This window comes from Garra rufa, chromosome 23 (genome assembly GCF_049309525.1).
Source record: "Garra rufa chromosome 23, GarRuf1.0, whole genome shotgun sequence".
Taxonomy (NCBI): Eukaryota; Metazoa; Chordata; class Actinopteri; order Cypriniformes; family Cyprinidae; genus Garra; species Garra rufa.
Genome location: NC_133383.1, coordinates 33,158,948 through 33,184,514, shown reverse-complemented (window position 1 = coordinate 33,184,514; position 25,567 = coordinate 33,158,948). Strand labels below are relative to the sequence as shown.

The 25,567-nt window shown below is 33.5% G+C and overlaps 1 protein-coding gene across 11 annotated transcripts in view; it reads right to left on the bottom strand.

Moving 5' to 3' along the window:
- ppip5k2 (diphosphoinositol pentakisphosphate kinase 2) overlaps window positions 1–25,567 on the bottom strand; it is a 73,407-nt gene that overhangs the window by 30,865 nt on the left and 16,975 nt on the right. For all 11 annotated transcript variants that reach the window (XM_073830205.1, XM_073830199.1, XM_073830195.1 and 8 more), the window contains exons 6-21: window positions 20,116–20,201; window positions 17,019–17,173; window positions 15,327–15,428; window positions 14,053–14,214; window positions 13,820–13,941; window positions 12,212–12,313; window positions 9,457–9,543; window positions 9,251–9,326; window positions 9,037–9,146; window positions 8,153–8,238; window positions 6,900–7,025; window positions 6,696–6,817; window positions 3,558–3,740; window positions 2,928–3,069; window positions 1,541–1,764; window positions 1,298–1,425 (exon numbers count right to left, since the gene is read on the bottom strand). In XM_073830205.1, coding sequence (XP_073686306.1) covers window positions 1,298–1,425; window positions 1,541–1,764; window positions 2,928–3,069; window positions 3,558–3,740; window positions 6,696–6,817; window positions 6,900–7,025; window positions 8,153–8,238; window positions 9,037–9,146; window positions 9,251–9,326; window positions 9,457–9,543; window positions 12,212–12,313; window positions 13,820–13,941; window positions 14,053–14,214; window positions 15,327–15,428; window positions 17,019–17,173; window positions 20,116–20,201 — 2,013 coding nt within the window. The remainder of the gene's footprint in view (window positions 1–1,297; window positions 1,426–1,540; window positions 1,765–2,927; window positions 3,070–3,557; window positions 3,741–6,695; window positions 6,818–6,899; window positions 7,026–8,152; window positions 8,239–9,036; window positions 9,147–9,250; window positions 9,327–9,456; window positions 9,544–12,211; window positions 12,314–13,819; window positions 13,942–14,052; window positions 14,215–15,326; window positions 15,429–17,018; window positions 17,174–20,115; window positions 20,202–25,567) is intronic.

The following is a 25,567-nucleotide window of genomic DNA, read 5'->3' as shown; positions in this document are numbered from 1 at the left end:
AGCTTGTTTGAAAAAGCAAAAAAAAAAAAAAATTCGCAAATAAAATCGCAATCGCAATATTCGTTCAAAAAATCGCAATATGATTATTTTGTCCATATTGCACAGCCCTAGCCAATAGCGTTCCAAATATCTGCTCGGGCCAGAGCCGTTGAGCTCGGTAAAGCCGCATTTGTAAGCTTATGACAGCCACAGACTAATAAATTACCCCACAGATTCAATATGAAACTCTTGCTAAAACGAAATAGTGATCATAATCATGCTGAGGCTGTGTAGTTTAATACATGCCGACCGCACATATGAGCGCATATGATCTGCTCCGGGTAAATGCGTCTCTCTGTAGGGGGCGGGACATTACGGACTCTAGAGAGCATTTGATTGGACAGAACGTTTGATGAGAAACTGAAGTGCACGGTGATATCATCCAAATCCTTGATTCATATTGGCGGAAGTGACGAGACTGTAAGTTTTGAATGCCCATATCTTGTAAACGCGAATTTTGTCTTTGTTTTGCAGCACACTAGCTTATAGATAACCTTAAGGCTAATATATTCATACTAAAAGCCAAAAAACTTTAATTTTGATTTCAGGGGGACTTTAAGACTGGTTTTGTGGTCCAGGGTCACATTTGTGTTAATAGATTTCAATTACAATACATATTTTGAGTTTTCTCAAAATGAGTTTTTTTCTTCTACACTGAGCCATAAATCTCCACTTCAGTAGCACTTTTTTTTTCCTGTCTATATTTTTACAGAGGGATTTGTTCATAAATAATTTTCTGTCTGTTCTGTTTTTTCCTGAATTATGAGAGTGACAATATGAGATCCCCAAAACCCCTCTGTAAAAACATTTGACTCTTATATGTCTAACAAATTAAACAAGAATTTTGAAACTGACTTCAAAAAGTATGCAAATTAGTGGATATTTCATTAAATAGTGGCTCATTTGCATACTTACACCTAACATTTCAGAAAACTTGTAATACAAAAAAATGCTTGCAATTATCAATGTAATCAATCAACTGGGCAAGTAAGGTCATAACTATTAGTTAATTTCTTTACCCTATATACCTGCAGTGTCTTGTCTTAAATCTCTCATAAGGGTCAACTTATGATACAAGTATTATACACCAAAACTAGAATTCATTTGGTAAACTGACTACTTTTCACCCTGTCTATATGAAGGGTTATGAATTGGTTTTGGTGCTCTTTCTTATTTAAGATTTCAATGTAAATTGCCAAGACTGCTAACACTGACTACCCTGAGTCCAACTGAAGCAGCAAAATAAACAATGTCTTACACTGGGTGCAGTTTATTGACAGTGTCATCGTCTTGTGTCCTTTGTAGATCAGAGCGGATCTTGCGAACAAGAGGTGTACAGTAACCTTTGGCAATGTCCAGTTTCTCAGCTTGAGAAATACCATATTCCTGACAAGAGCAAATAAGGACAATTACCAAAATATACCAAAATTACCAAAATTTTAGTAGGACAATAAACAAATTGATCCACATGGAGGAATTAAAAGTCAATTAAGATGGGCACCTGTGGGATGACAATGTCAGCCAGTGCTTTGGACAGCCGGTAAATTTCCATGGTGTTGTCGAGCTTTAATGAGCTGTTGTGCTGCACGTCGTATTTGATGCAGTCATAGATATCAGGTATCTTGCTGATGTTGTATCGGCCGTTCTTCATCTTGAAATCCTTCTCGAGTTTAGACCACCGTCGCAGCATCAGCTCAAGAGTCTCACTGTGGTACAGCTGGATATCTGTTAAAAAAAAACAAAAAAATAAATAAAAGTGCCACTGAATTAGATGTCACCAAACACACACCCTCTGGTGAAGGATGAAATGCACGTGGATTCACACGTTTAAAAAAAAAAAAAAAAAAAGTAATAAAAAGGCCAAATAGCATAACCAAGATTTATTATTATAAATTATTTATTATTAATTGATTGTTTTTATATATCATAAAAAAAGCTTTGATTTGAGTCAAAGGTTTTGAACAGCAAGACTTTTAATGTAAGTCTCTTCTGCTCACCCAAGCCTGCTTTTATTTGAATCAAAGTACAGCAAAACTGTACTATTTAAAATAACTGTTTTCTATATGAAAATATTTTAAAATGTAATTTATTCCTGTGATCAAAGCCAAATTTTCTGCATCATTACTTCAGTCTTCTAATATTCTGATTTGCTGCTCAAGAAACAATTATTATTATCATCAATATTTAAAACAGTTGAGTAAAGTTTTTCAGGATTCTTTGACGAATAGGAAGACACAAAAGATGAGCATTTATCTGAAAAAAAAAAACAACTTTTGTAAGATTACATACTACACCATTCAAAAGCTTGGAGTCAGTATAATATAGAAATTAATACTTTTATTTAGCAAGGATGCTTTAAATTGATCAAAAGAGATGATAAACATATTGTTACAAAAGATTTCTACTTTCTATTTTACTCAGCGGTTTGTTAATATAATAATGAATGTTTTTTTTATGCAGCAAATCAGAATATTAGAATGATTTCTGAAGGATCATGTGACTGGAATAATGGTGCTAAAAATTCAGCTTTGAAACCACAGGAATAAATCACATTTTAAAATATATTCAAATAGAAAACAGTTTTTTTACAGTAAAAAATAATATACAATTTTGCTGTTTTTGCTGTACTCAAATAAATGCAGGTTTGGTGAGGAGAAGATACTTTAAAAAAAACATTAAAAACTCACTCTTCAAAACCTTTTGACTGGTAGTGTATATGAATTTCAGAAATATACATGACATTAGATTATTACATTATACACCTAAAAAAGCATTTTAAGGTTTTGCTGAACACATGACTCAGTAACATTTCATTTATACACGAGGTGTAAATGTATTTGTTTAATGCTTTAATAATGTGCATGCACAGATTTTAACATCGAGTCTACCGGCTGATTTGGGGTCCTCCATTCTCTGGCGAATCTGCAGCGTCAGGTTCTGAATGAGGGAGTAAACCTTATCACACGTCTTCACCGGGTTTTTAATCATCTGCATGGACTTCACCAGAGATGTGCTGGAAGTGGGCGCCAACTAGTCCAAAATAAAACAGATCATTACTCACCAGTAACAGAACAATTCAGATAAAATGGGGGGAAATTCTGAGACCATTTTGAGAGTTAAAGTCACAGTTGAATCAATTTTTATTAATTCAGTAATGACAATTACTTTATAATAGGGCTGCACGATATTGGGAAAAAATTACATTGCAATATATGTGTATATGTATATGTATATGTGTGTGTGTGTGTGTTAAAATGTTAGAACATAGCTGAGGGTTTTCTTTTAAATTCAAATGTATAGCTTTAATTTAAAGTTAGTTTGAATTTAGATTTTTTTTTTTATAACATGCAGTAGAATAATAAAAAGGCAAAACAAATGCTTTGGTTAATAAAACAGGTTTAAAAATAAACATCTTTAGAGGAAATGTCAGGTATGGGGGACCTTGCAAAATTGACCGAAGCAGGAGGGGGACCCGGCCTAAAAAAGGTTGAGAACCCCTGCTCTAGATTGTCCCTGACCTTTTCGTAGTCTTCTGGCGTGAAGTCTCTGTCCTTCTGCAGAATGTCATGAAGCCGCGCTTTGACTTTCTGCTGGCAGCTGCTTAAGGAGTCACTGTCACTGTCCAGCAGCCCATTCATATTCGCACTCTTTACCATCTGCACCAAGATGGGCGTCAGCTCTCCCTCTAACGCCAGCAGACCCTGAGAACACCAGACATACTTTTACTCACACTCATGTGTCCAGTCATTGATATGAGAAATAATCATCTTAAAACAACAATATCTAAATAAATATATACAGTATCTCACAAAACTGAGTACAACCCTCATATTTCAACAACTTTTTAGTATATCTTCTCAAGGGACAATACTATAGAAATGAAACTTGGATGTATTTTAGAGTAGTCAATGTGCAGCTTGTATAGCAGTAGCAGATTTACTGTCCTCTGAAAATAACTCAACATACAGATATTATTGTCAAAATAGCTGCCAACAAAAGTGAGTACACCCGAAGTGATAACAGCAGTATGTTGTTTAACCATGCAAAGCCATGTGTCCTATTCATCATGTTTATGTTTTTGTCTGCTTGACAGGACCATACAAACTTGTGTATCTTGTATTAGAGAGGTTAAAATTAGGTGCTTTAGGTACAATTCTCTCATACTGACCACTGGATGTTCAACATGGCATCTCATGGCAAAGAACTCTGAGGATTTGAGAATTAGAATTGTTGCTCTCCACAAAGATGACCAAGACTATTAGAGAATCAGTAACACCCTGAAACCGAGTTACACTACAGTGGTCAGGGTCACACTGAGGTTTTCCAAGATGGGTTTCATTCTGAAAAGGCCTCGCAAGGGTCGATCAACGAAGTTGAGCACTCGATCTGTGCGTCAGGTGCAGAACCTGGCTTCAAAACACAGATGCATGAGTGCTGCCAGCATTGCTTTAAAGGTTGCAGAAGTAGAAGGTCAGCTTGTGCTCAGACCATACGCCACACACTGCAACAAGTCGGTTTGCATAGGCATCATCCCAGAAGGAAGCCTCATCTGAAGCTGGCTCACAAGAAAGCCTGCAAACAGTTTGCTGAAGACAACCAAGAGCACAAATTACTGGAACCATGTCCTGTGGTCTGATGAGACTATAAGATAAACTTGTTTGGCTCAGATGTTGTCCAGCATGTGTGGTGATGCCCTGGTGAGGAGTACCAAGAAAATAGTGTGTTGTCTACAGTCATCATGGTGGTGGTAGCATCATGGTCTGGGGCTGCATGAGTGCTGCTGGTTCTGGGGAGCTGTGGTTCATTGTACAGTACATAATGGAAACCATGTTTCCCTCATTCTGAAGCAGAACATGATGCCTTCCCTCCAGAAACTAGACCGAACGACAGTTTTCCAACATCATAATGACCCCAAACACACCACCAAGATGACAACTGCCTTGCTGAGGAAGCTGAAGCTGAAGGTGAAGGTGAAGGTGATGGGGTGGCCAAGTATATCTCCAGACCTGAACCCTATTAAGCACCTGTGGGTCATCCTCAAGCGTGAGGTGGAGAAGCACCATGTGTCTAATGTCCAGCAGCTCCATGAGGAGAGGAAGTGGATCCCAGCAACAATCTGTGCAGCTCTGGTCAATTCCATGCCCAGGATGATTAAGGCAGTGCCAGATAACAATGGTGCTAACACAATATATTGACACTTGGACAAGTTCACTTAGGGTGTACTCACTTTTGTTGCCAGCTATTTTGACAATAATATCTGTATGTTGAGTCGTTTTCAGAGGACAGTAAATCTATACTGCTATACAAGCTGCACATTGACTACTCTAAATATATCCAAGTTTCATTTCTATAGTATTGTCCCTTGAGAAGATACACTACAATGGTTGTTGAAATATGAGGGGTGTACTCACTCTTGTGACATACTGTATAATAATAATAATATATATATAATTTCATAATTAACATAAAAGCATGCAATACATTTTTTTTAATTAAAATATTTAAAACCATTTATGCTTTTAATATCCACACATGCAGCACACATTAAAAGTTAACATTTTCACCCTCTCTCCAAAACCCTCTCAAACTGTCAGACAAATTGTTTACAAAAATTAAGATTAATCACAATTTATACATTTGACGAATTGAGGTGGATGAAGACAATTTTGTCTTCTGTACAGCTGCTCTATAGCTGAATCGAATTTCATAATTGTCAAATTATGCAACATCAACACTGTTATTGAACTAAATTGACACTGAATAAACTTGACTTGAGCTGAATAATGAATAATACTGTCTTCAGCAAAGCTGTTTATAGCTGAATTAAACTTATCATAAACAGTATCATAATTGTGTATGTATGTAGGTGCAAGTTATTTCTCCACTTTATATATATATATATATTTTTTTTTTGTTTATTTATTTATTTTTCTTTGTCCTCAGAATTGTTCTAACTACTTGTATTTATATATTTACTAGTATTCCCATTTTATGCTGGCATTCATAATTGTATTTGTGTTTGACTCTGAGAGTAAGGACGATTTTTACTAATTTATTTTTTTTACCTTTGTTAACAGATTAAAACTATTTTATTGGATTTTAATTGTTTTTGTATCTCTCTGATTGAATAGCACCAATAACAAGAGTTAAACTAAACTTGTATCATACTTGTATTTATATATTTATTAGTATTCCCATTGTATTTTGTGTTTGACTCAGAAAGTATTTTTTTTTTGTTTATTTAGGGAAATAAATAAAATAATTTGTTTTTATTTTATTTTTATTAATTTACTTTGTTAACAGATTGAAACTATTATTTTGGATTTTAATGTTTTTTGTATCTCCCTGATTGAATAGCATCAATAAAAAGTTAAACTAAACTTGTATCATAATTGTTTATCTTTACAGTTATTGAACTGCTAATGACAATCTTGTCTTTTTAGAGTTGCTTTACATTTGAATTTGTCTCATATTTGATGAAGTTGGCATTACTGATTCTTTTTATCACTGAAAAGCTGCTTCAAAACAATCTGTATAGATTTTTTTTTTAAATAAAAAGTGACTTAATACATTGACAGCCATACTTTTAATAAACTAGATAACACTTAATATTTTATATTTAGGACTCAATAGAGAAATAAATGTGGTCATGCTACTTTTGCAAACGCTGCAGCAGTCATCTGAACGCGTCCTTCGTCAGAGGCGTATATCTTCAGGTCATGCCTGTATGTGCTGTGCAGACGGAGGAGGCCACAGCCAGGAAAGCCAGCATAATCGCCTGAGCAATGGAGAAAAATAAAAAAATAGAATGAGGAGCAGACATATGAAAGACATTAATGAGCACCGTGAGAGTAAAGTACCTTGTCCTCCAGGGTACATGCACCTAAAGGCCCGACCAAGCTCCTCAGCCTGAACCCTGCCTGCTGGAGTCAGCTCTCCACCCCACTTCAAAACCAGCAAAAGCGACGGGTCATCCCTCCGCACATCTGAACAATAACACACACAGATCCAAAAACATCAGCCTTGGATGCAACAACCATGAACTATTCATTCAATAAGAGCAAGAGCTTTACTCAAATTTTAAGCTCTCTTCTTTTCCCATGCCCATTTCTTTTACCTTTTTCAAATCTGAGACCGGTGGCTTTAGGAAAACAGCGAACGGTGGGCAGTATGCTTTTAATATAGTAAATATATGAGAAATATGTCAAAGTCATTATATGTGCCAAACTTCCTGTTGCCAGATGGTGGCGCTATGCCTATAACTGATTATTGGCATGTAGATGTGTTCAGGCCAGCACTTTTATCAAACATATGAAGTTTGGTGCAGATTAAAGACTGTATATTTAAGTTAGTGCAAAGCAGGTTGTATCCCATTGCCAAGAGGTGGCGCTTTGATTTTATCTGAATATTGGCCTTTAGATGTCTTCAGACATGGACTCTTATTGAACATATGAAGTTTGGTGCAGAATGAACTTGGTATGTTTGAGTTAATGTAAGACATGACATATCCAGACACGTCCTCCAACGAAACTCTAGGTCTTCGCAATTTAATGTCACATGGGCCTTTAGATTAGACTGACCAAATTTGGTGTTGATCTGAACAAATCTCTAGGAGGAGTTTGTTCAAGTACGACGCCTGAAATGTCAAAAATGACACAAAATTGGCTGAGAAAATAAAAAAAATAACCAACTTCCTGTTGGGTTTTGGATTTTACTCCAAGAGACTTATTTGTTGGTATTGGTGTGTTACATGTGCGTACCGATTTTTGTGCATGTACGTCACTTCTGAAACCCATATCAGACGTAAAGTTCTGATGTGTGTGCAAAGTTTCATGAGTTTTCGAGCATGTTTAGGCCCTCAAAAATGCGAGTCATTTTGAGGAATAATAATATTAATAATAATAAAAAATGGAGCAATTAAATATGAGAGGGGTAGATTTCATGACCTATCATTTTACTGCACTAAAACAAGCCTCTTTTATACCGTCTAATGTTTTTAATAAAATGTAAACTGATGTTAAACTTACACAAAACCATGCAAACAGATAGAAGGCCTGAAGAAACTAATAATCAATCATAACCAGCCAAAAGATACATGCAAGACTATTCTTACCTTCCTCTTCACTAGAGGTTTTAGGGCAGCCATGTGGCAGATATGTTAACTGGACCTTGCGATTAATGCCAGAGAAATGACCGTACCTGAACAAATAAAATGAGATATTACAAATGGGACAGAAATATAACTGTATATTTGATTAGAACAGGGCCACACTGCAAAATTAGCTTTTCTTACTTAGATTTTTTTGTCTTGTTTCCAGACAAAAAATCTAAAAATTCTTTAATCAAGAAGTATTTTCTAGACTAATAAAAATTATTTTTTTGTCTTCAGAAAAAAACGACTCAAAGTTAAGTGCGTCTTTGCTTGAAAAGAGCAAAATAATCTGCCAATGGGATAAGAAAAATAATCTTGTTTTCCGTTTGAAATTAGATTTTTTTTTCTTACCCCATTGGCAGATTATTTTGCTTGTTCTAAGCAAAAACTCACTTAATTTTGACTTGTTTTTGTCTAAAATTTATTTGTCTAGAAAATCTTCTTGATTTAAGAATTTTGAGATATTTTGGCTGGAAACAAGAAACATTTTTTGCAGTGCAAGCATAACTAGCATGGTCTGAAGATGATATAAAGGTGATACTAAATTTGGTAAGGATCTGATTAAAGCTCAGCTATTTCAATACAATTCAAAATAGTGGAGACAGCAATGTTGTCTTTTAAACTTTTCAGTAACGATCAGGACATGTTGACATGATATTTAAAGCAATTCACCCCCAAAATGAATATTCTGTCGCTATTTACCCATTTATTGCTGTACAAGTTTTAGTCTTTTGGAAACAACTACAAACCAGAAGCAAATGGCAGAAGGATAATAATCTGAAACTAATATGCCCAGACACCTTTGTTGTTTGGCCCCCAATAACAAACTTACTGGACCCACTTACATTTCAAGGACTGTTTTCAGCTGTTCAAGCTTTGCTTTGCTCTCCTCAATTTCTGAATCGTTATTTTGGCCGAGTTCTACTAACAGCTGCCTGGCGATGTCCAACACTTCCTGTCCGATTCAAACAGAAACAACAAACAACTGAGCAAATGAGCTAATCTGGAATAAATGAATGCTTTAAATATGTGTGATGAATAATATATATTTTTCTTTACTTGTAGTTGCTTTGGTTTTTTCAGTTTAAGTTTTCCACTTTTGTAACCTTCACATTTTTCAAAGAGGTCAAAAAACCTGAAAGACACAACATGAGAAATTAAAAAAGACATGCATAGTGTCAACTTGAATTTCATATTTTGTTGGAAGTAGTGAGAGTTCCTGAGGAATATAGATCAGTGTCAGAGTAGAGGTGAAATATCTGTACCGCTGATGTCGAACTTCCATTTTCATTTTCTGTTTGGGAGTTCTGTCACCATGTCGAATCACAGCGATCACACACCTCAACTCCATCCTGAAAGTCATACAACAGCACTTGAACAGATATAAACTTTGAGCTTACACAGAAATAAAAAGGTAGAAAGTTCCCCTACAAATGAAAATGCTGTCATCATTCCCTCACTGTCATTCCAAACCCATATGACTTTCTTCTGCTCACCACGAAAAGCGATAATTTAATGAATATCAAGCTGGGTGGAATCAATACAAGGGCAGTACATTGTGGCTCTCTTTAAACTTAAAGGGGTAGTTTACCCAAAATTAAATTCATTTACACACCATTCCAAACCCATAGGTCCTTTGTTCCTCTTCTAAACATTTTCTGTCACTCTTCTGGATTTCTGTTACGCCATTACAAATCCATGACACCAAAAGTGAATCAAATAGTTTAATCCTTCCAAAGCAACAGATTTAATTTAGGTTTTGTAAACACTTATCAGCGCACATGTAGTCAGTGTTGGGGAAAGTTACTTTTAAAAGTAATGCATTACAATATTGAGTTACTCCCTAAAAAAGTTACTAATTACGTTACTTAGTTACTTTTTATGGAAGGTAATGTGTTACGTTACTTTTGAAATCTGGGCAGGGCTTGCTTGTTTATTTTTAATATAAAAAGTTCTATTTTTGTCAAATGTAAAAGCCTTTTCACACCAAAAGCCTCAGGCTTAGAGAAAAGTAAATTCACGTCTGTACAGTAGACCGCAGAAGAAAAAAATGTCAACTCTTCAGCAATAAAATTATTTTTGACTAATTATCTTGAGTAATTTTTGCTTAATAGTATGGATGAATTGGATCATCGAAAGTTAATAAAATGGGATTAAATACATAAAGGATATTTGTATTATTTAACATATTTAATTATTGCAGGTTTGCGTTGAATTTCACTGTTTTTATTCATTTTGAGGAATACAGGATCTGTTTTTTTAGTGAGTGAGATGAATTAATGCATGTTCACATTTATTCTAGAACTAAAGCAACATCTTACTCACAATTTCTCTCAACATGGGGACAGAAGAGCTTTTAATCAACAAATGGGGGGAAAGTAACTGGCGTTACTTATTTGAAAAAGTAACTCAGATATTTTCTTGTCAATTAATAAGTAATGCGTTACTTTACTAGTTACTTGGAAAAAGTAATATTATTACGCAACTTGCATTACTTGTAATGAGTTACCCCCAACACTGCATGTAGCACATCAAATATGGCAAATGGAAGATCAAATGTGGTTTGTGTGATGCACAAGAACTAATAAGGTTTGTTTTCATGCCTCAAAAAAGCATGACTGAGCTTCTATTTACCATATGTGACCCTGGACCACAAAACCAGTCATAAGTGTCAATTTTTCGAAATTGAGATTTATACATCATCTGAAAGCTAAATGAATAAGCTTTCCATTGATGTATGGTTTGTTAGGATAGGACACTATTTGAAAATCTGGAATCTGAGGGTGCAAAAAAATCAAAATACTGAGAAAATCACGTTTAAAGTTGTCCAAATGAAGTTCTTAGCAATGCATATTACTATTCAAAAAATAAGTTTTAAAATATTTAGGGTAGGAAATGTACAAAATATCTTCATGGAACTTGATCTTTACTTATTATCGTAATGATTTTTGGCATAAAAGAAAAATCGAAAATTTCGACCCATACTTTGTATTTTTGGCTATTGCTACAAATATACCTGTGCTACTTATGACTGGTTTTGAGCTCCAGGGTCACACATTTGATGCTGTGTTGAACTGGTAATGTGAATGAATAAAAACTTAAATTGAATCTGTTCATCATATAAAGCGAACATGACGACCATACATTTACAACATTTTTAAGATATTTTGAATCGTCAAAACTTTGGACGTTCAGTGCAGAGACATGAACCTCTCAGGTTTCATTAAAAATATCTTCATTTGGGTTTCAAAGATGAACAAAAGTCGAACAGGTTTGGAATGACATAAAGGTGAGTAATCAATGGCAGAATTCTTTTTCTTTCTTTCTTTTTATGGTAAACTATTCCTTTAATAAAGTAGTGTCAGCTATAAACATCCCGCTAATAATTTTTGCCTTTGCTGAAAACAGAAGAAAGTCATACAAGTTTGAGACACAAAGGGTGAGTTGATGACAGTTTCATTTTTGGAAGAACAATTCTTCAGAAGAACATTGTTATTGTTTTGAAACAACAATAATTGAAGTTTCCTAATAAATAAAAAAGATACTATCACTGCAAAAAATGCTTTTCTTAGTTTTCTTGCTTCCAGACACAATATCAAAAAATTCATAAATCAAGTAGGATTTTCTAGACGAGTAAAAATTATTTTCTTGTTTTCAGAAAAACAAGTCAAAATTAACTGAGCTTTTTGCTTAGAACAAGCAAAATAATCTGCCAATGGGCAAAGAAAAATACTCTAATTTCAAACTGAAAACACGATTATTTTTCTTACCCCATTGGCAGATTATTTACCTCGTTTCAAGCAAAAACACACTTAATTTTGAGTAGATTTTTCCTGAAAACAAGACAAAAACAAAAAAAATTATTAGTCCATAAAGTCCTTGAATTACACATTTTTTTAGCTATTTTGGCTGGAAAAAAGACAAAAAAATAAGTAAGTAAGTAAAGCATTTTTTTGCTGTGTAAATGTTATTATTCCTACAAATGTAAAACAGTGTTTGTCTTTGCTTGCAAGGACATACATAGTGCCAGAGGTTGTGGGAACTATGGGAATGTCCTCTGCTTCTAAAGGTATGGACCACGGGATCTGAAACTGTGGAGCCAGTTCTCTCATGATGATATTCCTATTGGACAACAGAAAAACAACATCAACTTACTTTAAACAAATACTCAATTGACCTATATAGATTAATGCATGTTGTGCATTGAATGTACTAATAATCCATTAAGTATTGGCTCTCATAAATGACCATAGTGTAATTATCTGATTATAATGAAATTGCAGAAGTTTGTGTCAAAAAGGATAAGATTATGTCTTTGTATCTAATCAACTACTATTAAACAGGGTCCCCACATCTTTGTTAACTTCAAATTTAAGGACCTTTCAAGGACTTTCAAGGTCCAATGAACTTAAATTTAAGGACTTAATGTGGGGACAAAGTCACAAAAAGCTTTTTTTTTTTGCATTTATTTTTTGCATTATTCTATTTGTCTTATTTTAGTTTTGCATAAAACTGAAGAATATTCAGTAGATGCTATACTGTATTCTAAAATGGTCTGATATTAACTTTTGCATGGATTTGATTAAATACAGCTCATGTAACCAGAAGTGTTGAGGTATATGCTCGCACCTGGCCAAGTGGATGATTCTTTGTAATCTTCTTTGCACTGCTTTTCTTACTTAAATTTTATGTCTTGTTTCCAGGCAAAATATCTAAAAATTCTTAAATTAAGAAGGATTTTCTAGATGAGTAAAAATTATTGTCTTGTTTTCAGAAAAAAAAAAAAAAAAAACAAGTCAAAATTAAGTGAGGTTTTGCTTGAAACAATTTTTTTTGTATTTTAGCTTACCCCATTGGCAGATTATTTTGCTTGTTCTAAGCAAAAACTCACTTCATTTTGACTTTTTTTTTCTGAAAACAAGAAAATCATTTTCACTCGTGTAGGAAATCTTTCTTGATTTAAGAATTTTTAGATATTTTGGCTGGAAACCAGACAAAAAAATCTAATTAAGAAAAGCATGTTGTGCAGTGTGGTGAGCCAAATATCTTACACTGCAAAAAATGTTTTTTTGTCTTGTGTCCATTCAAAATATCAAAAAACTCTTAAATCAAGAAGGATTTTCTACATGTGTAAACCTTATTGTCTTGTTTTCAGAAAAAAAACAAGTCAAAATGAAGTGAGTTTTTGCTTATAACAAGCAAAATAATCTGCCAATCGGGTAAGAAAAAAAATCGTATTTCAAACAGAAAACAAGATTATTTTTGTTTACCCCATTGGCAGATTATTTAGCTTGTTCTAAGCAAAAACTTAATTTTTACTTGTTTTTTCTGAAAACAAGAAAATCATTTTCACTTGTGTAGGAAATCCTTCTTGATTTAAGAGTTTTTAGATATTTTGGCTGGAAACAAGACAAAAAAATCTAAGTAAGAAAAGCATGTTTTGCAGTTTTCCATGCATCATGTTTCTGCAGTTTCAGCCTATTTTTGCAATGTTTCACAGTAGCCTTGAATTATTTTTTTTTTAGATTCACAAACTTTCAAGAACCTGTGGGAACCCTGATTTAAGTATATTATAAACTTGAAGTGATTTTTGTACATGGATACTTTGGATTTGTATGATGTACTAACCCCAGGATTTTCGCACAGTCGTCATAATATTTCATGGAGTTCTTGACGAAGCTGAAGCCATTGACGTCACAGACGTATGACTGGCCATTGGCACGGAGCAGGTCGAACCCACACACTGTTTGCTAGAAATGAGAAGTTATAACCAACTTTCAGATATAAGGCTCTAACTTTTAAAACGAGTATCATCACGACACTTTTTGCATTTCATAACTGTTTTCAACATCTTCATTTACCTTAAAAGCCAAACAGACTTTCCATGCGATGAGTTTTTCTCTGGCATTGAGGATGACTGGATAACGGACCTCTTTCCCCTCACTGTCTCGTTCCACCTTCCCATCCAGAGCTGGAGATTTACGGGCCTCTGCATGGGCATAGTCTGGACCTACAGTATACACCTGAGGTGAACAAACACAAAGCATATGAACAGGTATAAACTATTTTATTCATCAGCGAATAAGTGTCTATGAATAACTTTAAAAAGTGGAAGAAAATCTTTGTGAAAAACTAAGCAACCTAAATGATTGATATTTATTGGAGTTAGAATAAATGCACAGGCTGATTAGATGAGCCTGCGTGATGAAGACTGTAAAACTGTCACAAGGTGGCACTATATGAACTAATTCCCATTTCTGCTTATAACTTTGGACACACACTGTAAACCCATTATAAGAGCAAATCGGTTTAGACATTCTTTTACACTAGTATTTTAGTCTATGATTAAAAGGATAGTTCACCCAAAAATGAAAATGTGATGTTTATCTGCTTACCCCCAGGGCATCCAAGATGTTGGTGACTTTGTTTCTTCAGCAGAACACAAATGAAGATTTTTAACTCAAACCAGTGCAGTCTGTTAGTCATATAATGGCAGTGGATGGGCACCAAACCTTTAAAAGGAAAATAAAACATGCACAGACAAATCCAAATTACACCCTGCAGCTCGTGACGATACATTGATGTCCTAAGACACGAAATGATCGGTTTTTGTGAGAAACTGAACAGTATTTATATCATTTTTTACCTTTGATACACAGCCACATCCATCTGTCCTGAGCACGAGCTTATCATCCGGATCGTTACATGTGTACGCGCTTCTGGCGTAGTATACGCATATGATATAAATACTGTTCAATTTCTCACAAAAACTGATCGTTTTGTGTCTTAGGACATTAATGCATTGCCACAAGCCACAGGGTGTAATTTGGATTTGTCTGTGCATGTTTTTTTTTTCCTTTTAAAGGTCTGGTGCCCATCCACTGCCATTATATATCTGGCAGACAGCACCGGTTTGAGTTAAAAATCTTCGTTTGTGTTCTGCTGAAGAAACAAGGTCACCTACATCTTGGATGCCCTGGGGGTAAGCAGATAAACATCACATTTCATTTTTGGTTGAACTATCCCTTTAATCAAAATTACCACCACTAATATGAAAATACATGGAAAACATGTTTGTTTGAGTTTGTTAGTGTATAAGCTTCTTTCCTATGTTGAAGATAAATGATTACAATACCTTCACATCAGTTCCATCTGTAGGCATGAACTCCTCATAGATGTAGGATCCAGTCTTTCTGACGTTACTCTCAGGAGAATAGACGCTACTTCTGCTGCCAATCTGAAACAGATGTAAAGTGGTCAGAAACTGTAAGACACATGTCTGCAGTTGGGATGAGTTTGAATGATCTGATACACTGAAAAACAACAACAGTGTTCCAGAAGTAAAACTATTTATGTATTTACAGTGATAACATATAAACCTTTCAATATCAATATACCATGCCATACGTTCTGATTTTATCTCCATGTTTTTGAATAACTGTTGTTTTGAATAATCATTAAACACAAACCAGAAAATGAGAAATCAGAAATGTCAGTTACACAAGCTAATTAAAGAGGTCATGAACTGAAATATCAAAATTCCCGCAATATTTTGAATATAAGAGGTCAATGTAGTATAAAAACATCCTGAAAGTTTCTGATCCCAGAGTTCAGAAAGAGTGGATGAACTTTATTTTTAGTGAAGTTGCAGACAATATCACTAAGAACTTGGTCCTTTGTTCACTTCATTTTACCACTGATTCATTTAAGGCATAATTTGACGTGGGATTTTTGGAAAGAATGAAACTAAAAGAAAAGCAGTGCCGAGTATATTCACTGAAAAAATAATTGTCTTACTTAGATTTTTTGTCTTGTTTCCAGCCAAAATATCTAAAACTTCTAAAAACAAGAAGGATTTTCTAGACGAGTACAAATTATTTTCTTGTTTTCAGAAACTTCTTGCTTAGGACAAGCAAAATAATCTGCCAATGGGGTAAGCAAAAAATTCTCATTTCAAACTGAAAATAAGATTATTTTTCTTACCCCATTGGCAGATTATTTTGCTTGTTTTAAGCAAAAACTCACTTAATTTTGACTTGTTTTTTTGCAGTGTATAACCTGCCACAAGTATTCAAACAGTCAAAACAGGACAGACAATAGCCTATTACCTAAAGGCTATAGCCTATTGATGTACAAATGTTGATAACATTATGAGTAGACATTAGAGAACAGTACAAAATATTAAAAAAGGGAGTTAATAACCTGACTTAAAGCAGATCAGCAATGACTACTCACTCATAAAAATACTGCATGTTATGTCCTTAAGTCTCTGTATAATGACAACCTATAAATTTGCATATATTAGAGAATTTTATTAAAAAATAAATGCTTTAATGAATGCATATTAAAAAGCATGCTATTTTAGTGTTGTTGTAGAAAAAAACTGAAGGCTCTGACAACAAATTTAGCTAGGCTTTAAACTCTATTCACTCCTTCAGCAACAACACAATGTGATTCCATTCATTTTCAATGGCAAGCTGGCAACACGAGGGACAGGGACTGCTGCCGTCTATAAACAGGACACACATTTATCAGGGCAAGGCATCTTAAACTATACACTTATGCATTTGTTTAATATACAGCAACACAAAGCACTCTCATGTTTTGGGTAGCTTGGACCATGCACTTTGTGTCCTCTATTTTTCCAGGTGTGTTCAATAAATAAATTCATTGTTGATTATATTTATGATCAGTTTTATTGATTAGTAGTTGATTAGAAGTAAAATTTAGAGTATTTTTTTAATACTTGCTTACTTGACTGAAAACAATGTAATGTGTTGTGCATTTTAGTGTTTAAGGATTGATTGTGAATGTGAAAGGGTCAAACCTTGCGGAAGAGCCGCTGACTGCCTCCTCCTGCAGATGTGGGGTAGTAGATGTAGACATTGTGGTCCTCAGCGCTCACAGGCTTCTCCACGAAAGGCTTTTGGAAAATCTCTCCATTCACCTCCACATGGTCCTCTCCCTCCACCAGATTACATTCTACAAAAACATCACACAATATCAGGAAGAACCTTATAAAGATGGCATTAAATTGTTTACTGAATGCAACATTGTTCTGTATTGATGCATTTTTTTAAGAGACAGGATATTTGGGTAGGACAAATTTGGAGAGTCCACATACACATGGTCATGATCAACCAATCAAATCATCAGTAAAGGCACTACACCTCCTCTCACACGACTTTACATTTGTCTTACTTAGATTTTTTTGTCTGGTTTCCAGCCACAATATCTATTCTAGACAAGTCAAAATAGTTGTCTTGTTTTCAGAAAAACAAGTAAAAATTAAGTGTATTTTTGCTTGAAACAAGCTAAATAATCTGCCAGTGGGGTAAGCAAAAACATCTTATTTCAAACAGAAAACAAGATTACTTTTCTTACGCCACTGGCAGATTATTTTGGTTGTTTCAAGCAAAAACACACCTAATTAGGGGTTCAAGCACATAGTACATATAAACGGCTCTAAATATGCAACCGTTGGTCCGATCAACTTGAAAATTGGTATGCAGTGTCTTGGTTCAAAGTGGCACAAGCGTCTATAAGGACATTAGTGTACCCCAAAAAACATGGGTGCCATCAGCCAATGAATTTTTAACACCTATTAGACAAGGTCAACGGCGGTCGATCGGAATGAAGCTCGGTGGGCATGTTCCACTCATGGCCCTAAAGGTCTGTAGCAATTTTGAAAGAAATCGTCCACTAGTTGGCCATAATGAGTTTTATGGCTCTGTAATCACGTGGAGTTTCACATATCAACACAATGTGCGATATCATACGATAGAGCACCTCATGCTGAACAACTTTGCCTCAAGAACCATTGCTGACAATCAAATCGTTCATTAAATATTTGCAATGTTAAAAACCTAACAAACTAGTCCTAGGTTTTTTAACTCAATCTCGATCAAACCACTGCAGTGCAGTTCTCTGGACTCTCTAGATCAATAATTACCCCCCCCCCAAAAATTTTTTAATTTTGTCCTTTGGTTAGCTATAACAAGGTAATTTAGAAAAGTGGCTTGACCACATAAACCCAAAAGCCTATAAAACCTTAACAAAAACTCAAAACTTTACGAAAATTGGTAAAAACATGTGGCAGATGACTCTTACCAAGCATGCAGTGTTTAATTGAGATCGGACCATAGGTGGCGCTATAACAATTAAAATAGTGTCAAAACATGATATTTCTATTGTAAAAGTACTAAAATTGCAATAAAATGTCCATATATTCACATATACACTATATCTTCATATCATACGATAGATCTACTCATTCTGGACAACTCTGCCTCAAAAACCATTGCTGTCAATCAAATCGTTCATTAAATATTTGCAATTATGTTAAAACCCTACGTTTGCAAACTAGTCCTAGGTTTTTCGCCCAGTCTGGGTCAAACCACTGCAGTGCAGTTCTCCAGATTCTCTAGATCAATAATTATCAAAAAAAAAAAAATGTAAAATTTTGTCCTTTGGTTAGCTATAACAAGGTCATTTAGAAAAGGGGCATGGCCACATAAACCCAAAAGCTTATAAAACCTAAACAAAATCTCAAAACTTTACAAAAATTGGTAAAAACATGTGGCAGATGACTCTTAACAAGCATGCAATGTTTAATTGAGATCGGACCATAGGTGGCACTATAACAATTAAAAGTGTCAAAAACATGGTATTTCTATAGTAAAAGAACTAAAATTGCAATAAAACATCCATATATTCACATATACACTATATCTTCATATCATATGATAGATCTACTCATTCTGAACAACTTTGCCTCAAAAACCATTGCTGTGAAACAAATCGTTGATTAAATATTTGCAATTATGTTAAAAACCTACTTTTGCGAACTAGTCCTAGGTTTTTCGCTCAATCTCGAAAAAAACCACTGCATCGCAATTCTCTGGACTCTCTAGTAATAATTATATAACAAGGTCATTTAGGAAAGGGGTGTGGCAATATATACCCAAAAGCCTAACCTAAACAAAAACTTTGGTGAAAATATGTGCCAGATGACTCTTAACAAGCATGCAAACTTTCATGGAAATTGGACCACAGGTGGCGCTATAACAGTTAAAAAGGCTTCAAAACCACACGATTTCTATTTTAAATGACCTCAAATTACTAAAAAAAAATGCTCATATATTCACTCAAACACTAGATCTTCATATCATATATCATTTATTTCATGTTGGCCTACACGCTAACAGCACAGAAGCCAAAAAGGCCTTAAATGCTCGAACCCTGGTAATTGCTGCTTTCAGCTATATTTTTGACTTGTTTTTTCTGAAAACTAGACAATTTTTACTCATCTAGAAAATTCTTTTTGATTTAAGAATTTTTAGATATTTTGGCTGGAAACAAGACAAAAAAAATCTAAGTAAGAAAAAGATTAAGCTCAGGCAAACACTGCTTTTTTATTTTTTAAGGTAAACAGGCAGAAAAAAACTAATTGACATGGTCTTGATTTGATCAGATTAGAAACTGATGTGAATTCAAATTTTAAAAAAAAAAATACAAAAATGCTCTGAAGTAATCCTGTAAACTACAAAGGGAGCCTGCGACCATTTAATTCATTATTTATTTATGTTCATGGACCCATATGTATAAATGAACTTCCCTGAAAAAATGAACAGAGGATCTGAATAAGCCTTTCAAAACAGTGAAAGTAACCCACAATAATTAATTATTAGAAAAACACAACTGAATAAAAGTCAAACTTTTATAATATAACCGCTTATATTGTAGGCTCTTGTTTCTTTTTTTTTTATTTGCAAGTTTCAGCTAAATGACACTTATGCTCTACTAACTACCTGAGAACATATCACTGGGACACAGATGATCTAAACACATTATCCGTTCACAGGTGCCACAGGCTTGCTTTCTGCAGTCTAAACTAGGTCAGTATGAGATTTGAGTTAACAAACCTTCTGGTCTGGCAGGATCTCTGTTCAGAACCGCAAATCGGGGAAGTTGTATTCCCTCGGCTTTCAGTATCCGATACACCTCTCTCCTAAAAATGAAAATATCACATATGAATTTTGATTTTGTAGTTGGAAAAGGTAAATTGTAAAAAAAAAAAAATAGCAGTTTTCAGAGCAGAGTTTTTGTTAAACTTCTTTAAATTTGCTTTAAGAAAACCAATTTTTAAAAATGCATTTAAAAAGCGTTGTTAAAGTCCCATCTGTCATCATCATCAACCCTTAAGACTTTTGTTATTGTTAAGACATTTTAGACACAGTATCGCCAGACAGTTACTTTGGAACTATTTTCAATGGCAGAACAAAAACAGAAGCGCCACTAGGTCAATCACAATTAGTGAATCAGTCTCTGAGTGATTCACTGTGCATTGTGTCCGCATCTCATTTTTGACTTCCCATATTGCTCAGAACTGAAAAGAACCAGTTGTGTCACTATGTGGAAGAACTACTGTGAGAGGTAATTTGTCATGTAGATGCAAGACATTTCAATGTTTCTACAAAAAAAAAAAAATCAAATGAATTCATACAATATATCACTTTTTTAAATATCCCTTCTGTTGCAATGACAACCGTTTCATGGGCAAATTAAAAAAATAATGATATCTGTGAAGTAGTGTTGTTTTTGGCGGCCGATTTTAATTTTAGTTTTAGTCTAGTCTTTGTGTGAACCTGTCATTTTAGTTCAGGTTAGTTCAAGTTCATACTCTTTTTAGTCTAGTCAAGTTTTAGTCGACTAAAAGTCTGAGCATTTTAGTCATATTTTAGTCAGAATTACCCATGACTATTTTCGTCTAGTTTTAGTCGACGAAAACTGATGCCATTTTAGTCTAGTTTTAGTAATGCAATTTTATTTAACCCAGTCAATATAGTATAAGTACCTAGTAGTATAGACAAAACCAAAGTTTTCTTTTAGCCAAACCCATTTCAAACAAGGTTATCTTATTATATTATTGTTATCTTATAGGCTGAAAAATGCATCCAATGCCAGAAAAAAAATACAGAGAAACAAGGTGTTTGAATGGTCAAGCTACAATTTACTAAAAAATTAGTGATGTGACGTTCGACACAGAAGCTTCGAATAATACTATTATTCAACTTAACAATATTCTTAATTTACTTGATCATCCTTGCATACACGAATCATGCTTGTACTTTTATTTTTTAAGTTTATTTACAGATGAATTCATTTCTTACACATAACTGCATGATATAAACTCACTATTTTGCCTTTTATTGTCATAATTGCATGATATTAACTCACTATTCTGACTTTCCTGTCATAATTGCATGATATAAACTCACGATTCTTTCTTTTATTGTCATAATTGCATGATATAAACTCACTATTCTGACTTTCCTGTCATAATTGCATGATATAAACTCACTATTCTGACTTTCCTGTCATAATTGCATGATATAAACTCACTATTCTGACTTTCCTGTCATAATTGCATGATATAAACTCACTATTCTGACTTTCCTGTCATAATTGCATGATATAAACTCACTATTCTGACTTTCCTGTCATAATTGCATGATATAAACTCACTATTCTGACTTTCCTGTCATAATTGCATGATATAAACTCACTATTCTGACTTTCCTGTCATAATTGCATGATATAAACTCACTACTCTGACTTTTGTGTCATAATTGCTTGATATAAACTCACTATTCTGACTTTCCTGTCATAATTGCATGATATAAACTCACTACTCTGACTTTCGTGTCATAATTGCATGATATAAACTCTCTAGTCTGTCTTTTTTTTCATAATTGCATGATATAAACTCACTAGTCTGACTTTTGTGTCATAATTGCATGATATAAACTCACTATTCTGACTTTTGTGTCATAATTGCATGATATAAACTCACTACTCTGACTTTTGTGTCATAATTGCATGATATAAACTCACTATTCTGACTTTTGTGTCATAATTGCATGATATAAACTCACTATTCTGACTTTTGTGTCATAATTGCATGATATAAAATCACTATTCTGACTTATGTCATAATTGCATGATATAAACTCACTATTCTGACTTTTTTTTTCATAATTGCATGATATAAACTCATTATTCTGACTTTTTTTTCATAATTGCATGATATAAACTCACTATTCTGACTTTTGTGTCATAATTGCATGATATAAACTCACTATTCTGACTTTCGTGTCATAATTGCATGATATAAACTCACGATTCTTTCTTTTATTGTCATAATTGCATGATATAAACTCTCTAGTCTGTCTTTCGTTTCATAACTGCATGATATAAACTCACTATTCTTCCTTTTATTGTCATAATAGAATGATACAAACTCACTATTCTGCCTTTTATTGTCATAATTGCATGATATAAACTCACTATTCTGACTTTTGTGTCATAATTGCATGATATAAACTCACTATTCTGACTTTTACGTCATAATTGCATGATATAAACTCACTATTCTGCCTTGTATTGTCATAATAGAATGATACAAACTCACTATTCTGCCTTTTATTGTCATAATTGCATGATATGAACTCACTATTCTGACTTTTGTGTCATAATTGCATGATATAAACTCACTATTCTGACTTTTGTGTCATAATTGCATGATATAAACTCACTATTCTGACTTGTGTCATAATTGCATGTTATAAACTCACTACTCTGACTTTTACGTCATAATTGCATGATATAAACTCACTATTCTGACTTTTGTGTCATAATTGCATGATATAAACTCACTATTCTGACTTTTACGTCATAATTGCATGATATAAACTCACAATTTTGCCTTGTATTGTCATAATAGAATGATACAAACTCACTATTCTGCCTTTTATTGTCATAATTGCATGATATAAACTCACTATTCTGACTTTTGTGTCATAATTGCATGTTATAAACTCACTACTCTGACTTTTACGTCATAATTGCATGATATAAACTCACTATTCTGACTTTTGTGTCATAATTGCATGATATAAACTCACTATTCTGACTTTTACGTCATAATTGCATGATATAAACTCACAATTTTGCCTTGTATTGTCATAATAGAATGATACAAACTCACTATTCTGCCTTTTATTGTCATAATTGCATGATATAAACTCACTATTCTGACTTTTGTGTCATAATTGCATGATATAAACTCACTATTCTGACTTTTGTGTCATAATTGCATGATATAAACTCACTATTCTGACTTTTGTGTCATAATTGCATGATATAAACTCACTACTCTGACTTTTGTGTCATAATTGCATGATATAAACTCACTATTCTGACTTTCCTGTCATAATTGCATGATATAAACTCACTATTCTGACTTTTGTGTCATAATTGCATGATATAAACTCACTATTCTGACTTATGTCATAATTGCATGTTATAAACTCACTACTCTGACTTTTGTGTCATAATTGCATGATATAAACTCACTATTCTGACTTTCGTGTCATAATTGCATGATATAAACTCACTACTCTGACTTTTGTGTCATAATTGCATGATATAAACTCACTACTCTGACTTTTGTGTCATAATTGCATGATATAAACTCACTATTCTGACTTTTGTGTCATAATTGCATGATATAAACTCACTATTCTGACTTATGTCATAATTGCATGTTATAAACTCACTACTCTGACTTTTGTGTCATAATTGCATGATATAAACTCACTATTCTGACTTTCGTGTCATAACTGCATGATATAAACTCACTATTCTGACTTTTGTGTCATAATTGCATGATATAAACTCACAATTTTGCCTTGTATTGTCATAATAGAATGATACAAACTCACTATTCTGCCTTTTATTGTCATAATTGCATGATATAAACTCACTATTCTGACTTTTGTGTCATAATTGCATGATATAAACTCACTATTCTGACTTTTACGTCATAATTGCATGATATAAACTCACTATTCTGACTTTCGTGTCATAATTGCATGATATAAACTCACTATTCTGACTTTCGTGTCATAATTGCATGATATAAACTCACGATTCTTTCTTTTATTGTCATAATTGCATGATATAAACTCTCTAGTCTGTCTTTCGTGTCATAACTGCATGATATAAACTCACTATTCTTCCTTTTATTGTCATAATAGCATGATACAAACTCACTAGTCTGACTTTCTTGCCATAATTGCATGATATAAACTCACAATTTTGCCTTGTATTGTCATAATAGCATGATATAAACTCACTATTCTGACTTTTACGTCATAATTGCATGATATAAACTCACAATTTTGCCTTGTATTGTCATAATAGAATGATACAAACTCACTATTCTGCCTTTTATTGTCATAATTGCATGATATAAACTCACAATTTTGCCTTGTATTGTCATAATAGAATGATACAAACTCACTATTCTGCCTTTTATTGTCATAATTGCATGATATAAACTCACTATTCTGACTTTTGTGTCATAATTGCATGATATAAACTCACTATTCTGACTTTTACGTCATAATTGCATGATATAAACTCACTATTCTGCCTTGTATTGTCATAATAGAATGATACAAACTCACTATTCTGCCTTTTATTGTCATAATTGCATGATATAAACTCACTATTCTGACTTTTGTGTCATAATTGCATGTTATAAACTCACTATTCTGACTTTTGTGTCATAATTGCATGATATAAACTCACTATTCTGACTTTTGTGTCATAATTGCATGATATAAACTCACTATTCTGACTTTTGTGTCATAATTGCATGATATAAACTCACTATTCTGACTTTTGTGTCATAATTGCATGATATAAACTCACTATTCTGACTTTTGTGTCATAATTGCATGATATAAACTCACTATTCTGACTTTTGTGTCATAATTGCATGATATAAACTCACTATTCTGACTTATGTCATAATTGCATGATATAAACTCACTATTCTGACTTTTGTGTCATAATTGCATGATATAAACTCACTATTCTGACTTTTGTGTCATAATTGCATGATATAAACTCACTATTCTGACTTATGTCATAATTGCATGATATAAACTCACTACTCTGACTTTTGTGTCATAATTGCATGATATAAACTCACTATTCTGACTTTTGTGTCATAATTGCATGATATAAACTCACTATTCTGACTTATGTCATAATTGCATGATATAAACTCACTATTCTGACTTTTGTGTCATAATTGCATGATATAAACTCACTATTCTGACTTTTGTGTCATAATTGCATGATATAAACTCACTATTCTGACTTATGTCATAATTGCATGATATAAACTCACTATTCTGACTTTTGTGTCATAATTGCATGATATAAACTCACTATTCTGACTTTTGTGTCATAATTGCATGATATAAACTCACTATTCTGACTTATGTCATAATTGCATGTTAT